The sequence below is a fragment of the Xiphophorus couchianus genome, chromosome 1, assembly GCF_001444195.1.
Source record: "Xiphophorus couchianus chromosome 1, X_couchianus-1.0, whole genome shotgun sequence".
Lineage (NCBI taxonomy): Eukaryota > Metazoa > Chordata > Actinopteri > Cyprinodontiformes > Poeciliidae > Xiphophorus > Xiphophorus couchianus.
In genome coordinates, this window is record NC_040228.1 from 22,475,527 (window position 1) to 22,493,200 (window position 17,674).

The window sequence follows — 17,674 nt, forward strand, 5'->3', positions numbered from 1 at the left end:
AATGTGATATCTGATGTACTCTTTGTTTTTTGTTGCTGCAGATTGTAGAGCAGCAACAAAAACAAGCATTCAGGCTGTAAAAGGTAACCTGTGTTAGAAGTAATGACTCTGTACTGGTCCCAGTAATTTTCTCACATATGGATGCAATGTGTGTGCTTTATGTGTACTTCTATATTTACACAATCCAACACAGTCATCATGAATGCTTTTCTATAAACATTTCAAAGTTACTTCATCCTTGATCCATTTAACAAAACCTCGAGAAAAAAAGAATTCAGTACACGTCACCTGTCCATTTCTTGATTATAGCTCCCCCTACTGGCTTGTTGTCAAAGACAAACTTTAAAAAAGAAAAACTTTGATATATTATTCAAATATCTAATATGTTTTTATCGATTTAAATGTTGAATCAGTCAATGAAGAGTAGGGATTATTTACTTTACAAAATACAATTCTTTCAAAAGTTCAATGAATTTTCACCCCTTATGCAATCCTAGCTAACATTATTTTAACTCACATTTGATGGTTTGTTTAGTATTGTTTAATTGTTCTACTTTACTTTCAACAAAACTAAAACAAAGTAAAAACATATTATTAGAAAACAGAAGGTCTTACAAAACCATAGAACAAATTAAATTAACAAACTAGAAATCTAAAAATGTATTTTGTTATTTAAATACGACCAAATATAACAGAAAAAAGTCTTAAGTTACCCTTCTTTACATTATCCTACCTTATTTTTGTTATTGTTATATAATTATTTTTTTTAATTATTTCTTCATTGTTTATTCACATTGGGACAAGACTTAAGCAACACTGAATACTTTAGCATTTATAGCCTTAATCAATTTGCAATTCACAACCCAAGATGGACCACATCTTTCTTTAACTAGGAGGTTAAAGTATCGCACCTACCATACATAACAAGTACAAGTAAAAAGTAACTCTCTAATAAAACATATTTCCTAAAAGGCTACTCAAGGAACTGATATGATCATCTGACTTTAATACATAAAGATGATGACTTTAGACAGATAAAAATGTAAGGTTATGTGCAAATTCTGGCTATTCAAAATGGAGACATAAATACAAATAAATAACATGCTTACAAAATAGCAGATTCCGGTAGAAGAAACACTTAGAAACACAATAAAAAATGATTTAACTAATACTTATAGTCAGCAATGCAAATAAGGTGTATCTTAGATGAACAAGGTAAAGTACTTTCAGTGCACCGCAGCCTCAGCAGGAAGGAGTTAGCTTTAGAATGACGTCCTTACTTTATTTTGAAACTATTCACCGGAACTGCTCCTTTAACTTCAGAGTTGAACTTCCCGTATAAGAACGGAGATAGAAGGGGCGGAGCTGAAGCCGAGAGGAAGAAAGGGACGTTGAAGTGACGTCCGCGTCTCAGATCAAGTTGCAGCATCATTGACGAAAGTGAACTGGATATTAGTTCCACTTGGGCTGGTTTTTGGTATGTTATCCTTATTTTTTTCTTCAGTCGAGCTTTTATGCTGCAGAGTTTCTCCTCAGGATGCCTTTTCTATTTGTAAACGTACAAGTTTTCAGCTCTTGTCAGTGCGCGTTCATGTACAGTAGCAACTCCCGGTTACAGTAGTAACAAATTGACAAAGATTAATCGTGACTTCTGCCTTTAGTCTTACAATCAGAGTGGCGATTTATGTTCATATTAAAACCATTAAAATTTCGAACCCTTGTACTTACAACGCGCTTGTTGTACAGCTTTGACATGCAAATACTGACATGCGGAAGTTTTAGCTAACATGTTCAACCGTTGAGCATCACTTTATTCAAAGGTAATTAAATAAGCCCATGAGAAGGACACTGCGTTATGTTTCATTTGTATTACAATTTGTATCAGTTGTATTATTTAACTTCACTCTTTGGTTTGAAGGTGTGCATTTTTTTGCATTTTTGTTAACCACATTTTTAATTTAACAAGATATATTAATAAAATTATGATTAGAAATTGTTAACTTAACCACATTGTTATTTTATCTTTCAGAATATGCCTATTATACTTTACTAAACATGTAAAATATTTTCCCAATAATTTCTATATTTGCATGAAGTCTTGTCTTTACTTTCCCTTGAATCTGATTATATGCAATCTGACTGTTGTGCTTTTTCTTCATGCAGGGTGTGACATGTTATAGCACGGTTCCCAGAGACCAGCGATCGCTGTCCCTACGCCAGCTGTAACTGGACATAAGGAGGCATATCAAGCCCAGTAATGGCTGCCATACACAAGAAACCTTGTACTGCTTCAGAAAGCTCCACTGAGTCCAAAAGGACAGACCTAAAGAGCAATGAGAAGAAGGGCTGTGAGTGATTTGTTTTTCTGTTTTCTAAATGTGGAATACAAAACTGAAACTCCCAACTCATTCTTTTTAAAATATTAAACTCTGTGTGCCCCTTAACTACTGTATTATTTAGCATGTTCTCTTAAGATTGGGCTGCAAATTTCAAAATGTTCACTTGATAAAGAGTCCCAGCTTTGTGAGGCTCGAGCAACACAAGATAATATAGTTTCAGCCAGCACACAATGCTAAATGTCAACTGTGATGCACTTTCTCTCATTACTGGTATGTGTTAGTGTGTTTGTAAAGGTATGCACTGATGCATTTACTCAAAAGGTCTGTAAATATTAGAATAATCCCTGTTTATAAAAGTGTTTGTCATCAGACCTTTTGTTGTAGAATGACATTCAAACTTGTCTATTTTTATTTTTTTTTTATCAAGAATTCTTGTAAGCTCTAATCTTCAACATGAAGGTTTCCAAGCAGCTGAGTTTCTGTTCCGAGAATCTTCAGTCAAGTCTGTTCTCGCCAGCTCCCTGTTTGGATAGATTATCTTTCCCTGTGCAGTTTAGAGCAGAAAAGAAAAAAATGTTTTTTTATATTGTTCACTCCCAATTCAAGCCTGCAAGGGTTGGAACACTGAACCCGGCGGCTATACTCCAGAACACAGGGAACATTTATTCATGAACTGCAACCTGAAACAGGTGGCATTATAAACATTACCCAGTTCGCATGTGCAGAGGTGACATTGGATCATTACGTAACACTCCCACGTCTTGCTGCTAGTGTACTCAGTGTGTTTCCGTAGTTGTTTATAAAATATGTCTGTTTGACCTCTAAACCTTTGAATCCTTGGCCTTGAAGGAACTCCAAGAGGCCATAAAATATTTTTCACAAATTCAAAAGCCTAAATGCTGTTATTTCATTGTGTCTCTGAACTGCAGCTTGGGCCTATTACATGACCAATTCTCCACTTCTGATTGTGTTGGTTGGGTTGCCTGCAAGGGGGAAAACGTACATTTCCAAGAAGTTGACACGCTACCTCAACTGGATCGGAGTTCCAACAAAGGGTCAGTACTCACAAAACATGCAGGATCTTCATTCAGGGGAGAACATTTTGATCGCACTACAAGACAAAAAGCAAATAAAAACAGTGGAAACCACATGAAAAAAGTTGTTGCGGTACATTGCTTATTTGTTAATGTTGCAGTACTTTTAAAACATATGACTCATAAAAATGTTGGGCTTCAGGCTAAGGAGTTTCAGAGAGTGGCGCCCCCTGTAGCACTGCTCTGTTTGAAGTTGTAGTTTCTGTTTTCACCTTTAAGGAATGCAGTAGAACCTGCGTGGCTCAGGCTGTTTAAACACAGGTCACTGCCTAGACAGCGCACAGACTTTAATCCTGATCTCTGCCTTTCGATCTCTTTTTTTCCACTCTGTTTTCCTTGCAGTCTTTAATCTCGGGGCTTATAGGAGAGAAGCAGTGCAGTCATACAAGTCCTATGACTTCTTCAGACATGACAATGAAGAGGCAATGAAAATAAGAACGTGAGTGACAAAGATCTTCTTTACAGTGGGTTACAAAAGTATTCACACATTTTGGGAACCCCATAATGGATTTTCTTGGGGTTTTATTTGAAAGACCAACACAAAGTAGTACAAAATTGTGAAGGAAGGAGAATGAAACATGGTATTAAAAAGTGTATTCTTTTCTTTCAACTTCACAATTATCACTTTACTGTCATTTAAAACTGATCTGTGTGTATTTCAGTCATAAAACACAAACCTAAATTAAGGAATAAACTAGTATTTTAGTGTTATGGGTGCATATCATATCATAATATGTAGATAATTTGGTCCAACATCTTAGACTGCATCAACAACAAAAGTAAAATGTATTGCAAGGATAAGAATTTCAGATGCTGCTTATCTGCTGTAGGTCTTTAGTTCTTTTAAGTCAAACCACTGAACATGTCTAGATATGCTACAGGATCAGTTGGAGAGTTAATGTTATTCTCCGACTGTGGCTGTGTGACCCACTCAAAACAAAATGTTAAGTTTCGTTTAAGACTTTTTCATGGTTTTGTAAGGTGATTTATTTTTGCCTCCACAGACAGTGTGCTTTGGTGGCACTGCAGGATGTTAAAACCTATCTGAGCAAGGAAGGAGGTCAGATTGCTGTAAGGATACTAAAACTAAACACAAAGATTTCTTTTTTTCTTTTATTTATTTTTCTAAGATGTTTTCTGTTGTTGGTCAGGTTTTTGATGCCACCAACACTACCAGGGAGAGGAGGGCACTCATCCTTAAGTTTGCACAAGAAAATTCATTCAAGGTCAGAAAAACATTAATAAATAAGAAATAAATACTTTCAGACTCTGTCTGAACATGAGCTTCACTGGGTTTCTATGGCTCTAGCCATTCACTGTGGGTTTATTAATCCTACTCTTCCTACAGTAGGGATTTTTCTAGTGATCAGTTGTACTGTGATATTTTAAAATTTTTTTGGTTCTGCTTGTTTTGTGTTAGGTCTTTTTTGTGGAATCAGTATGTGATGATCCAGAGGTCATAGCTGAAAACATCATGGTAAATATTGCTTTATTTATTTATTGTGTATTCAATTAAACACCCATTCTTTAAATGTTAAAACCTCACTCTGAATCACCTTTTTAAATCTCTGTCCCTCAAAGGAAGTGAAGGTCTCCAGCCCAGATTACCCTGAAAGGGACAGAGAACTTGTCATGGACGATTTTCTAAAGAGAATAGAGTGTTATAAAGTCACCTATGAACCTTTAGAACCGGACGAACATGACATGTAAGGTGCCTTAGTTGATATGTAGGTTTTTATTTCTGTCACTATTGTAATTAAACTAAATCTATTTTATTTTTCTTAGAATATTTTCGAGCAGAATATTTTAGGGTGAAAAGCAGTTTTGTTTTTGTTGCCATTTAAAAAAAAACAAAAACTTTTGTGTCCTTCCAACTTTGTCCAGCAGGTGGAAACAGTGTATCTTATAAGTCAGTAAATCTAAACTAAGATTCAAACTAAGCTTGAAAATGTATCAATTTCTGTACTGCAGCTTACGTCCTGTGTACATGTGACAAGGTTACAGAATGAAAGTTTCCAAAGACTTTTAAACAACACAGGAAGGGCAATCTTTTTTTCAACCTTGATGGTCTTCTTGTCTTTGTTTATGTAAATATTTCCGATTAACTGCTACGTTTTTTTTAACTGTGACTCACAGGAACCTGTCCTTCATTAAGGTCATTAACGTTGGCCGTCGCTTCTTGGTGAACAAGGTGCAGGATTCCATCCAAAGTAAGATAGTGTACTACCTGATGAACATCCATGTGCACACCCACTCCATCTACCTTTGTCGGCACGGAGAGAGCCTCCACAATTTGGAGGGACGCCTGGGAGGCGACTCTGGCCTTTCAGAGAGAGGAAAGAAGGTGCTCATTTACTTAATTATAGATGACATTTTAATTATTACCTCTATAAATATTTAAATACAAAAGATACACAAGATAATCTTTTGCAGATGTGATACGTTTAACCTCTATGGACCGACGAGTCTCTTGTCATAGTGTGTTCAAAGTGATAAGGTGAACTTGGGTGTTTTTAACCATAAATCTTGTCTCGGTTGACTAAAATCCTACAAATAGGGCAAAGTCTGAAATTCCAATTAAGATGTTTTGCAAATCTGCAGATGTATTAAAAATACAAGTAGGCCTATGGAAAAAGATTTATGATTACAAATTCCAGGCTATAGAGAGCCATATATAGTGTGAAAAGCACACAGCTGCTGGCAAGAGCCACAAACAGACTTAACAAGTTTCACTGTTTTTACTATTCTTTATATTAATCCAGCAGGATCCCCCCCAACAATCAGCTATATCAGTTTTATTCTCTTAAATTTCATTCAATGTGGTATTAAATAGGTCTTTAAAAAGTCTTATACCTTCAGATACCGTGTAACATATTTAGTTGTCAGCCTGAGTGTTCTTGTATGCTGTCTTTCACAGTTTGCTGTGGAACTGAAAGCGTTTGTGAACGAGCAAAATCTTTCTGACCTGAAGGTCTGGACCAGCCAGCTGAAGCCTACCATTCAGACGGCGGAAGAGCTGGGTGTCCCCTACGAGCAGTGGAAGATACTTAACGAAATCGACGCTGTGTGTGTCCTTATGAACCAGCTGGAGGGTCAGATTCATGCAGAAAGTACTCACTGACTGACTGATGCTGGTTATGTTTCAGGGAGTGTGTGAGGAAATGACCTATGCGATGATTGAGGAAAAGTACCCAGAGGAGTTTGCTATGAGAGACGAGGACAAATACCATTACCGCTACCCTGGTGGAGAGGTAACAGCCTTTTATTTCTCCCTGAAGGAGGTTTAAATTGTAATATATTAATAGTCTTGAACAAAATATGTGCTGCTCTTAACAGTCCTACCAAGACCTGGTTCAGCGTCTGGAGCCGGTTATCATGGAGCTGGAGCGACAGGGCAACGTTCTGGTCATCTGCCATCAGGCTGTCATGCGCTGTTTGCTCGCTTATTTCTTGGACAAGGGCGCAGGTTACTAGCATAAATCACTTACTCTGCCTTACATTACAAATTCACACTACTGTGGGCTCACAAAGTTGTCAAATTGTGCAAATTTAAATATTTTCACTGAGATCATCTTGATTAACAAGGTTTATTTACGTACAAATGCAGGTTTGAACATAAATGTGTATGTTGCACCTTTAGGTGTTTTGTGAAAGTATCCATAACCGTTGGAGTTATATTGTCACATTACTACCACAAACATTAATATGTTTTATTGGGATTTTATATGATAGACCAGCACAAAGTAGTTCATGATTCTGAGGTAGAATAAATGGGCAATCATGAATGATTTTCAGATTTTTTTTTCTAGATAAAAACAAAAAATGGCATTGTTGAACCACCTCATGTAGCTGCAGGTATTTTGGTTTATGTCTCTACCAGCTTTGCATATTTATACTAAAATGTTTCTTAGCAAAACACAAGAAGTGGCTGGTTGGAGAACTTCTTTGAAGTTTTCAAGTATTGCTAGACTCCTAATTTGATTTAGTCATGGACTTTGATTCGGCCATTTTTACTTGTAACACGCTTTGATCTAAACCATTTCAATGTGAGTGTTGTGTTATGAAGCAGTTTTAAGTCTTTTACAGTCTCTGTAAAAGACTTCAGCTGCACCCATCTTCCCATCAACTTGGCTGAAGGAAATTTCCCTTCCAACCCATGATGATGTGCTGCTTTGTGCTACCATCCAGCAAAATACTTTGAAGTTTGTGGGTGTATTGTGACACTAAGTAAAAAAATTTCCAGGTTGTATGAATAGTTTTGCAACTCACTGCAAGTGGGCTGAACAGTAATAGCACACAAACATCAATACAACTTTCATAAATGTGTAGCAGTTTTTATTTATTTACCTTTTTCATATGCCAGACCTTTGGTGGTGGGAGTACCAGACCTTAAAGATGGGAGGTGTAGTTTCAGAAAAGTCTATAACCTCGGTAAAAAAAAACCAGATACACCCACTTTTAGCACAGGAAGAGATTTAATAGAGATATTTATATTTTTACTGACGTCCTGCTTCACTAGATTATTGCAGAGCAGTAACACTGGGTGTGTTTTTTTTCGTTTTGACCTTAACCCATTACTGGATCATACATGTGTTTCTTCTTAGGACGAAACTTTGTCTTGATCATCAGTTTTCTTTTACAGTTTGCAATAATACTGACATGAAACTGTGGTTGAAGGCAGGAGCAATACTTCCCCATATTTTTTGCAACACTTCCCCAAAAGCTTGAACGAGCTTTGCGACACAATTCTTTCAAGACTTTGGTTGTCTCTGTTGCATGCGCACCCTTTTGTCCCACATTCTTCTTTCTGCAAAGGTTTTGCATTAATATGCTTGGAAACAACACATTGCACACTGCAAAAACACAAATTCTTGCCAAGTATTTTTGGTCTAGATTCGAGTACAAATATCTGAGTATACTTGAAATAAAACAAACGTAACTTACAAAATATAGGAGCTTGTGTTAAATCAATAATTCTTTAACATTGATGGAAACAGTACATGTTCCATTAGCAGATTATTTCACTTATAATAATACAGGAAAACTCTTGGAAGTGAAATAATCTGCCAGTGGAACTAACACTTTTTTTTTAGTCCATCCTCCGAGAAGAGAGTGTCAATAACTGTGCTAGTGTCACAGAAACATTTTAAAAATCCTTTTATTTTTATTTCATTTAAGGAAATGACTGAAAAATGATCTTTGACAGAACTATAATTATTCATGTGCAGACATTTCCTCAGTTTTTGGAAGTGGTCCATGGGGCAGTATTTGCCTAAGGCTTGGCTACAATTAGATGAGTTCCAACTCTGACTGGTATTTTGTCTGAATGTTTTTCCACCAGTGGACATGTGGCTCTTCAGAGTTTGCCACAAAGGCGTGTGGTGTATAGCTCATAGAGCAGAGCATGGGTGTGTCTTTCTAAGAAAGTAACAAAAAACACAAACATTTATAAGACAGCAAACCAAGTAAGACTGAATAAAAATACAACATGACCTCACCAGTTACTTTGTTTTTTTCTGGCTTTAGATGATCTACCCTACATGAAGTGTCCCCTGCACACTGTCCTGAAACTCACCCCAGTGGCTTATGGTAAGTCATTATTCTGCTTATAGGAAAGTCAAACAGCATATTTCTTTTTTTTGTTGTTGTTTTGATACATTTCTGCTCCGTCTGCCTCTGCTAGGATGCAAAGTGGAAATGTTTGATCTGAAAGTGGAAGCTGTTAACACTCACAGGGACAGACCATTGGTAAGTTGTTTTTTTTTACAAAAAAGTTCAGCCATCACCATCAGCCTCGCTTAAAATAAAGTACGTGTTCCTAAGGTGTGTGACCTGTCAGGACAGGATAGACTTGCGTGGAGCCGATCTCTTCTTAGGAATTCCAACCAAAATTACACCTTACGATATTTACCTGCTTAAAAAAGTCAGACGTTCACCCAGCTACACTAAATAACACTGTTCTCAGGTAAAATCTTAACTCAGATTCACAAAAATGCAAGCTACAGAAAGAAACTCCATTATTAATATGAATTACACAGTGTGGAATATGATTGAAGGATTTTCCAGGGCTTGGTAAATATGAAAAAAAAAAAAAAAAACATTTGTTTTTGCAGACTTGATTTTCAGTCCATCTATCCATCCACCATTCTTTGTATCTCTGTTTCAAGTGATGAAAGGTCCATCTATCCATCTGTCAGTCCGTACTACTAACTTGTTTGTTTTTTAACATGTATTTAGAAAATTGTAGGTATAACAGTCCAACTTGTGCAGTTATCAAGAAGATGCATATTCATTGCAGTAATACACAAACATCAGATAACATACAGCATCACTCCTGAGTCTCAGATTTGATCTGTATTCGTTCCAGCCCCGTGCCAAACTTTGATTTAACCCTGGTTTTCTCAAACTGTGGTCCCCGGACCTCTGGTGGTCCACGAAGTGCTGCATGTAAACGACCGTTTATTTGCCATGACGTCAGCTCAAAGTGCGACGCTACAGCTAGCTCACCAAAAGACTGTGTTAAAAGTAATAATGGAAAACTGCCTTTAAACCGGGTCACTCAATAAAAAAAGAAAATCTGCAGATACCGGTGGAAAGAAAACAACTCCAGGAATATTATATGAGCAGGGGAAGCTGCGTCACAGCTGCGGAGAGTGTTGATGTGTCATTCACTAGAGACTGAATCCCTTTGAATAGCTTTATGGGGTGAGCGGTTGATGAGCAATTCAGGGATGATCAAACATCATCCCTGAACCAGCCAGATTCATCCAGAAATAGATGGGGTTAGGCAATCCCATACAGTCATTCCTCTGACACACTCATCCAATTGCTCTAATAAGTGACACGCAAATGTTGATCTTGTTTCTGGAGTTTTTTTTCTAAATAGTTGTTAATTGCCAGGCGTTCAGACAGTGGGTGTTGATGCAGCAACACATTTCTTGAGAAACTTCCTGCTATTGTAGTGAGGAATATGCTGCCTATTGAAACCAACATGGCATTTCTGTCTGTTTTGGTAACGGATTACTCACTGGTGCTGATTTGTTTCAGAGTACAAGTATTTTCAGACCTACAAAGTTATTGGAACAAATGGCTAATTTACCCAAACATGTTTTTGTGCTCCTCTTTGAACAGATCAAAGTGAGAACGCCGCCACTTTTATTCCGCAGGAACAGCTTTGATCCGCTGTCCACCGAATACCAGATTAAACGGCCCCGTATGTACAGTATGAGCAACGTTTCACCTTCACCCGCACTCCCTCCTCCAGCTTTTCCCAGTACACCGATATCCAAGGGCATCAAATCGCTGCAAAGAGAGGTCAGTATCCAGTAAAAATGTAACTGCTTTTAGTCAGTGTGCAAAAACATTCTGTAATTTATACCAGTTCATTCCCTGATGTGGTACAAAAGCACTCAACCCCTTGGATGTTTTACCCTTTTTTGACCAAAAAGCACTTTCATGTGAAGCTGAAAACCGATATCTACAAAATAATGACAATTAACCCGTTTAATCCCAAATTTTGTCCTGCAAAATAAGTGCACGCATTTCATTCCTTGGACCTCCCCAACACATGATATTTATGAATTATTACATTTTATGTTGATTATGTTAGTGAAAATGTAGATTTTATACTCGGCAACAATTGTTGTCGGTGGGAAACTGCATAGTCTAAATTTCACAAAACTGGCCTATGTACACATATAAAAGAATAAGAAAAATTGTGACATGCATAATCTATTGTAAAAAAGAATAGTTACAAGAGTGTTCAGAAATATTTTAGATACATAAAGATTCAATGCTACATCCTGCAGATGTCATTGTCTCAATGTGCCTAGTGGGCTTTAACCTCATTTAGTAATTTCATCAAAGACGCAAAGCCAGGTAAAAATGTTAGTATGACAAATGTGCATCTGGGAGGAAATACTACCTGTTCCACCAGACCAAGCACTACACTTTGGCCCAGTCCGACTCCTAAACTAGTTTCAGGCGTGGCATCATCTTGTAGTCGTCATTCAGAGCATAGGCCACATTTCGTGGAAAGGGTTGCCTTTAGGGATAGTGTAGGTTTGGGAAGGGTTTCCACTGTGAGAATGACAGTGATGTAGAAGACATAATTTTGAGGTTCCTTCAGGTCTGGAGGATCTAAAATATGTGATATTTTTAAGCTGTGTGGAAACAGCAAGGCATATAGAATAAACAGGCAAGCCATTGACACATAGCATAGTGCTGTCTATGTATTATGCTAGCTGCAACAATTGTTGCCATGCTTACATTTACTCTTCTTATGATTAAATGATGAATTAAGGGATACCATTTTAAGTTCATATGTACAAAATATTGTAATTATATTTGTTAAAGTATATTTTACTGACTTCCTCTTGTGCAAGTTTGAGACAGACATTTACCTCCAGCGATACAGGCAGGAAGTAAAGAGGTCTGGTCATGTGACCTTTCACACTAGATACATGAAATTGATATTGCTTCGAGTAGACAGAGTATTATTTTATTTTAAAACTTCAATTGGCAGCCAAAAGTCAAAACAATTCCTTTAGAGCTTTCATAAGATAGAAAAAATGTCTGGCAATTGTTGTCGGTGCTTTTAAATGGGTTAAGTAAAAATATTTCACACAAAATAAGTGATTTTCCTAAATATTTACCCCCTGACCTAATTCAACAGAGATCCAGCCAATTATTGCTCGTAGTCTCACAACAAGTAGAACAGAGATCACCTGAGTGGAGTGACATTGTTTCAAGTGATTGTAGTATAAAAACAGCCGTGTCTGGAAGGTCCATTCACTGATTAATCAATATTCCTGGATACATTCATATAATTACTGTCCTTTACCAGTCGTAGCTTTATGGGAGAGTGGAAATGAGCAAACCACAGTTGAAGAAAACTCATATCAAACTCTGTGGTCAATTGGAAGAAATTAGATCATAATGGAGCATTTCGACTATCAGTCAAGGCCGAAATGCTTGACTGATGGCCTTCAGGCTATCTTTGGCAGATACCAAACACTATACATCACCACAAACAAGCCACCACAAAAGGGGTGAATATTTATGCCGTCACTGATGTTATGCTACTTTGTAGAAATCAGTTTTCACTTTTACATGAAAGTTTCTTGTCAAACCTTTTTGGATCAGGATGGATTTGTAAAAGTAATTTAGAAAAGGCTAAATCATCCCAGGGGGTGATTACTTTTTGTAGGCACTCTATTTAAATCTACAAATGAAATGAAACAATTTAAGAGTTGCTCAAAACTATAACAAATAAACTAAATTAGCTACTGTTTGAATGTTAAGCCATCATGCTTATATTATTGCTGCAAACAGATGTTTGGCCATGGGAGTTAGCCCTAACAGTATTTAAAATGTTTTAACTTTGAGCAGGCCTTGTGGTTTTCTGTGGGTGTTACATTAGGAGTTAACTGCAGGCCTTTCAGTTCCTGTGTAATCGAAGTGAGAACATAATTCGTCAGGGGGAGCAGTACTCCTGTAGGGATTTTATTTTGCCGCCGATTTTGTTCTTAACATTTGTGGACAGAGTTTTCCAGAGCAGCAAACTGTTTATGCAGTTTGAGACTTTAAATTAGCCTTTTGCAAATGATGGACCATCATGCAGAAACCTCCCGCAGCCACTGAAGGCTTGTAAAGCCAACTATGAGATGTAATAAAAAAAATTGCCTTCAGTACTGTTGGTAACATAGAGCAGAATCACATTGCATTGGAGTAGCACTGAAAAGTTTTGTGTGAAAGATAAATGTGACCCTGAACTAATTGGGTTGTTAATAAAAGCATTTTAACTATTTACAAGCTGGAGTTGGGGATACATAAAGAAGATCAGCTCAGTGGGAGAAGGTTGGAGTAACTACTGGTTCATCCTCCACATGAAAGATTTGGCATCTGGGATGACTTTAGGACCTCCTCAGTTTAAGGTGTTGCAACACGTCTCACTGGGTGGTTAATTGGCATCAGGAAAAATGTACATCAAAAGACCAATAATGGAACCTTTAAAGGTCCACTTAAAGGCTCCAGAATCCCAGATAGCCCTTTATAGTTGTTTTGTAAAAAAAAAAATATAAATATTGGCATTTTGTCATGTAGACAGCAAACATTTGGAATATTGATGAGACCAAAATTGAAATAACTGGCCTTAATACAAAGTGTTACACATGGCCAAAAACAACACAGATCACATAGAGCAAACCGTCCATAGAATAACAAACAGTAGAAGTGCCAGTTTTATGCTATCGGGATGCTTTTACTCAGTCCAGAGAGGGAATCTGGTCTGAGTTGATGGGTGGAGCTGAACACTTTACGAAGACGAATGTCGACATCCAGCCAGAGCTGTAGTGGTTTAGATCAAATAATATTTATGTGTTAGAATGGTCCACAATTAAATCCAATGTAGAATCTGTTGCAATTATTAAAAACTGATGTTCAAATCTGTCTCAAAGTCCTTTTGAAAATTGCTAATAGGGAAAACATTTGGTGTGACACAGGGCGGTTTCTTGGTGCGGGGGTGAAAACACATGGAGACCACACCTTTCATGTTTTTACTGTATTTGGCTTTCTCTTTAAATTTGTACATGGCTTTTTTTTTTTTTTTGGCCTGGCTCATAAAATTACCACTAAAGTTTGTTGTTGCAACGTGACAAAATGGGATATACAGTACAGACCAAAAGTTTGGACACACCTTTCTAATTCAATGGGTTTTCTTTATTTTCATGACTATTTATAAGGCAAGAAATCCCACTTATTAACCTGACAGGGCACACCTATGAAGTGAAAACCATTTCAGGTGACGACCTCTTGAAGCTCATCAAGAAAATGCAGAGTGTGTGCAAAGCAGTAATCACAGCAAAAGGTTGCTACTTTGAAGAAACTAGAATATAAGGGGTATTTTCAGTTGTTTCACACTTTTTTGTTTAGTGCATATTTCCACATGTGTTATTCAAAGTTTTGATGCCTTCAGTGTGAATCTGCAATGTCAATAGTCATGAAAATAAAGGAAACTCAAATAAATAGCAAGGCTCAGTCTGTTGCTTAAAGTATCTGAACACAGTTCCTGAAGTAAAAAATGTAACATGCAGGCTATTTTATAATGAATGTGACTAGTGTTTCCAATGTTATTGCTTGCGCTGTTGCCCACAAAGTGACCTTTGTTAGCATAGCTTCCCTTCTGAAGCCAAGAAAGCTGCAACCAACCTGTCTTACTCTGACTTGAAACCTCAGAGTTCAATATTAACCCCTGTTCAGCACCAGTCAAAACAAACACCTCATTTCTGTTTGGCTCTGCGGTTTCTGTTAATGCACTCCACTCTTCCTTTTTGCAGAACTCTCTGGATTGTTTCAGCACTCCAGACACGGGAGAAAAAAGCACATAGAGGTATTTTCCTCTAATCTGCACAATCAACTTCAGTCGCCTTCGCCTCGGTGTTTTCACTCCTTCCTTTAACCGTCCAAGGCTGGCTCCTCTGTGGGAACGTTTTCCCAGCTCTGCCGATCATCAGTAAAATTCCAGCTGTCATATTAAGAAAATGCATCTCTTCTGTGTAACATTATGTAACATAATGTTACACAGTTTGTCCATTTTAGCATGGTTTTGCACGTATATGTATGAACTCACTGCTTCTGAATGATAGCCATTATATCTGCACTGTGTTCATGCCAAATATGCAAATGAAAGATTTGTAGTAAAAAGACCTAAACTTGCGACATAATTTGTAAGTCTCAGTCAGTATAAAAGGGAAGAAGAGGGCGTCTCTTGAAGACAGCCTTGATTTGTCCTCTGATAATTTTTTGATTTTCTATTTCCTTTGTAAACATTCCAATGCAATGTGCCCTTCCTTGCTGTAATTTGACAGTGATGTAACTACCCTGTTTTAAACTGTGATTAAAGCTTGTGGAATTGCTTTTTAGATTCAGCTCACAAACAAATGCTATAAAGAAATAATGAAACACTCTGTCTAGCCCTTTAAAAGTACAGGAGTTCACTTTTCTCTTTAGTCTGTGAAAAATAATTCAGCTTTTTCTCTTTTCTGATGTCTTGTTGTGTCTGAATGTATCCCTCCTTTCTACTGTTATACTACAGGTATAATTAACAATACCGAATTCACCCAAAGAAGTTTTAAACCACTTAGTAATGTTTGAGTTTTATTTATGTTGCTGGCTTTTTATTTTGGAATTAAATTGAGCAAGTGCCTTTATTTATTTCAGTGAGACTCTGTTAAGGCCTGTACTTAACAGTATTCAAAGTAGTATGATTTGCAAAGTAATATTTACATCGAATGAATACAATATTGATGTATTTGTACGTCTTAAAGAGAGCTTTAAAGTCTGCACACATCTATTAAATGAAAGGACTTGTATTGCAATTGCACACTGTTTTAATTTAAAACAACATGTTCCTGTTCTGTTGGGTGTAGCCTGAACTCCAGAAGCAGACATGCATCACCAGGCTCAGACCAGCGAGGGACTTTTTTTATGTGACGTCTTTTTATGACGTCTGATGACAAACCTAACCTCCTTCAGCAAGAAAACACATCAAATGCTGTGATGACCTCAGAAGAGTCACTGTTTCAGTTTTTTTCAGTTTAAAAGCAAACAAGTGATGCAACACATATGCAACTGTAAATACTGTAACTTATAACCATCACTAACCCAATCTCTTCAGATTTAAAATTTAAAAAGTAAAACTGGCTCATTTTTTAATAATCTGCTTTACATGAAAACACTTTCATCAGAGAGTAAATGAGTCACAAGGGAAATGTGGAAGGAAACAGACAATCAGTCCTTCGGAGACTAATCTAAAATTATTTTGACGCCTGTGATTGTCCTTGAATAATTGCACATTGATAAAGAGTTGTAGATCATTTTCTCTCTGACCTCAGATATTTTGAGAAAGGACCACTGTCATATAAAAGCTCTAATCAGGACATTGTCTTAACTATTTCTCTATTTTTCATAAATTAAATTACAGAAATTAGTCTCTCTGGTTTTCATTCCATGATCACAGAAATTCTCGCAAAATCAACATGTCCTCACATCTTTTGTGCTACAGCATAACTGAAAGTAATTGCAAATATTTTCCACAAAAATAGTCAAAACATTGGTTTAAGTGACTGCTATCTCTCACATGCAGGGGGCAGTATTTTTTTTTACTTTTTCCACACTGCTTACTTGTGAAGTAGTTTAATAAGCTTTATCAATACATTCTGCGAATACACATGATCTTGATATGGCCCAAAATGAAAATGGCTTTGACATTCACTTGTTTCATTTGTTTGTTTTATGGTTGTTTTTAAGTTTTTTTCATTGCCATTTAGAGTTTATCAATTCTTTTTTATGGTTTGGTCAGGTCTTTGATCATTCACTGCTGTTCAGGTTTCTACTCATTCCTGTCTTCGTATTGTGAATTTTAGTATATTTTTTAGTCCTATGCTTCTTCTCTGTGTTCAATTAAACTCCTTCTGTGTTATTTAGTCTCATTCCTTCAGTTTTCCTGCTCAGCATTTTCTTTTCACAGCTGCTACACATTCCTCTGATTAAGCTCATTTGGATCCAATGTCATTCTCTGACCTTGAGTCAGTTTTTAAGCTCCTGGTTTTCAATGTTCTTTGTTCGTTCCTCTTATTACTCTGCTTCATGTGAGTTTCTTTTACAAGTACTGCTTGTCTTGTTATTAAATTCCTTTGCTCTGCACTTGGGTTCTTATGAATCATAAACCATGACAACTATTCACCACAAGGTCATAATTTATTATTAGGATTGAACATATTAAATGGGCAACATTTCTCAATAATGGTACATGTAACCTCCATGTTCCACTTTTTATTAGCTTACATCTCAGTGTTAATTAAAGAATAGATGTTGTGAACAAACAAAAAGACAAGGTTACAAATTATGTCAAAAAATGCTCAAACTGGAAATATCTCCTCACATACTCTAGATTAGGAGTCAAAGTGATACTTAGTATATTTAATATGAGAACATTAATCAGTTCCAAATGTATTAAACTTTGTAATGGAATGGTATAGAACAAGCAAATAGGACTAGATGTCTAAATGGAGGATTTGCAGGATATAACCAAACCTTAAACAACAGATATTTAACAGTCGGCCGCAATCTGAAATAATATGCTGCCAGTTTTCTTCCTGCCAAGTCAAGCATGTAACAGGGCGATAAATGTTGATTTTTATTGGGTAATCCATATCTTAAAAAAAAAAATTAAACAGAAAA

The 17,674-nt window shown here is 36.7% G+C and overlaps 1 protein-coding gene across 3 annotated transcripts; it reads left to right on the forward strand.

Moving 5' to 3' along the window:
- Nucleotides 1-1,305: 1,305 nt before the first annotated feature.
- On the forward strand, nucleotides 1,306-15,810 carry LOC114145473 (6-phosphofructo-2-kinase/fructose-2,6-bisphosphatase 2-like). Of its 3 annotated transcripts, none has more exons than XM_028019077.1 (16): nucleotides 1,306-1,414; nucleotides 2,164-2,348; nucleotides 3,269-3,394; nucleotides 3,776-3,872; nucleotides 4,438-4,504; nucleotides 4,585-4,659; nucleotides 4,854-4,910; nucleotides 5,015-5,139; nucleotides 5,570-5,777; nucleotides 6,351-6,497; nucleotides 6,580-6,684; nucleotides 6,770-6,899; nucleotides 8,960-9,022; nucleotides 9,117-9,181; nucleotides 10,565-10,747; nucleotides 14,770-15,810. In XM_028019077.1, the coding sequence occupies exons 2-16, from the start codon at nucleotides 2,258-2,260 to the stop codon at nucleotides 14,818-14,820; spliced, it is 1,590 nt and encodes a 529-aa protein (XP_027874878.1). In that variant the 5' UTR covers nucleotides 1,306-1,414; nucleotides 2,164-2,257; the 3' UTR covers nucleotides 14,821-15,810. The 3 variants fall into 3 exon arrangements, with proteins under 3 accessions (XP_027874878.1, XP_027874873.1, XP_027874887.1); XM_028019072.1 differs by having other exon boundaries at nucleotides 1,326-1,477; XM_028019086.1 differs by lacking the exons at nucleotides 1,306-1,414; nucleotides 2,164-2,348; nucleotides 3,269-3,394 and having other exon boundaries at nucleotides 4,442-4,504.
- The last annotated feature ends 1,864 nt before the right edge of the window (nucleotides 15,811-17,674 follow it).

Coding starts and splice junctions, on each gene's coding strand:
- LOC114145473 (XM_028019077.1), top strand. CDS start 2,258: ATGGCTGCCATACACAAGAAACCTTGTACTGCTTCAGAAAGCTCCACT. Junction 3,395..3,775: donor GATCGGAGTTCCAACAAAGG/GTCAGTACTCAC, acceptor TTTTCCTTGCAG/TCTTTAATCTCGGGGCTTAT. Junction 4,911..5,014: donor TCATAGCTGAAAACATCATG/GTAAATATTGCT, acceptor TGTCCCTCAAAG/GAAGTGAAGGTCTCCAGCCC.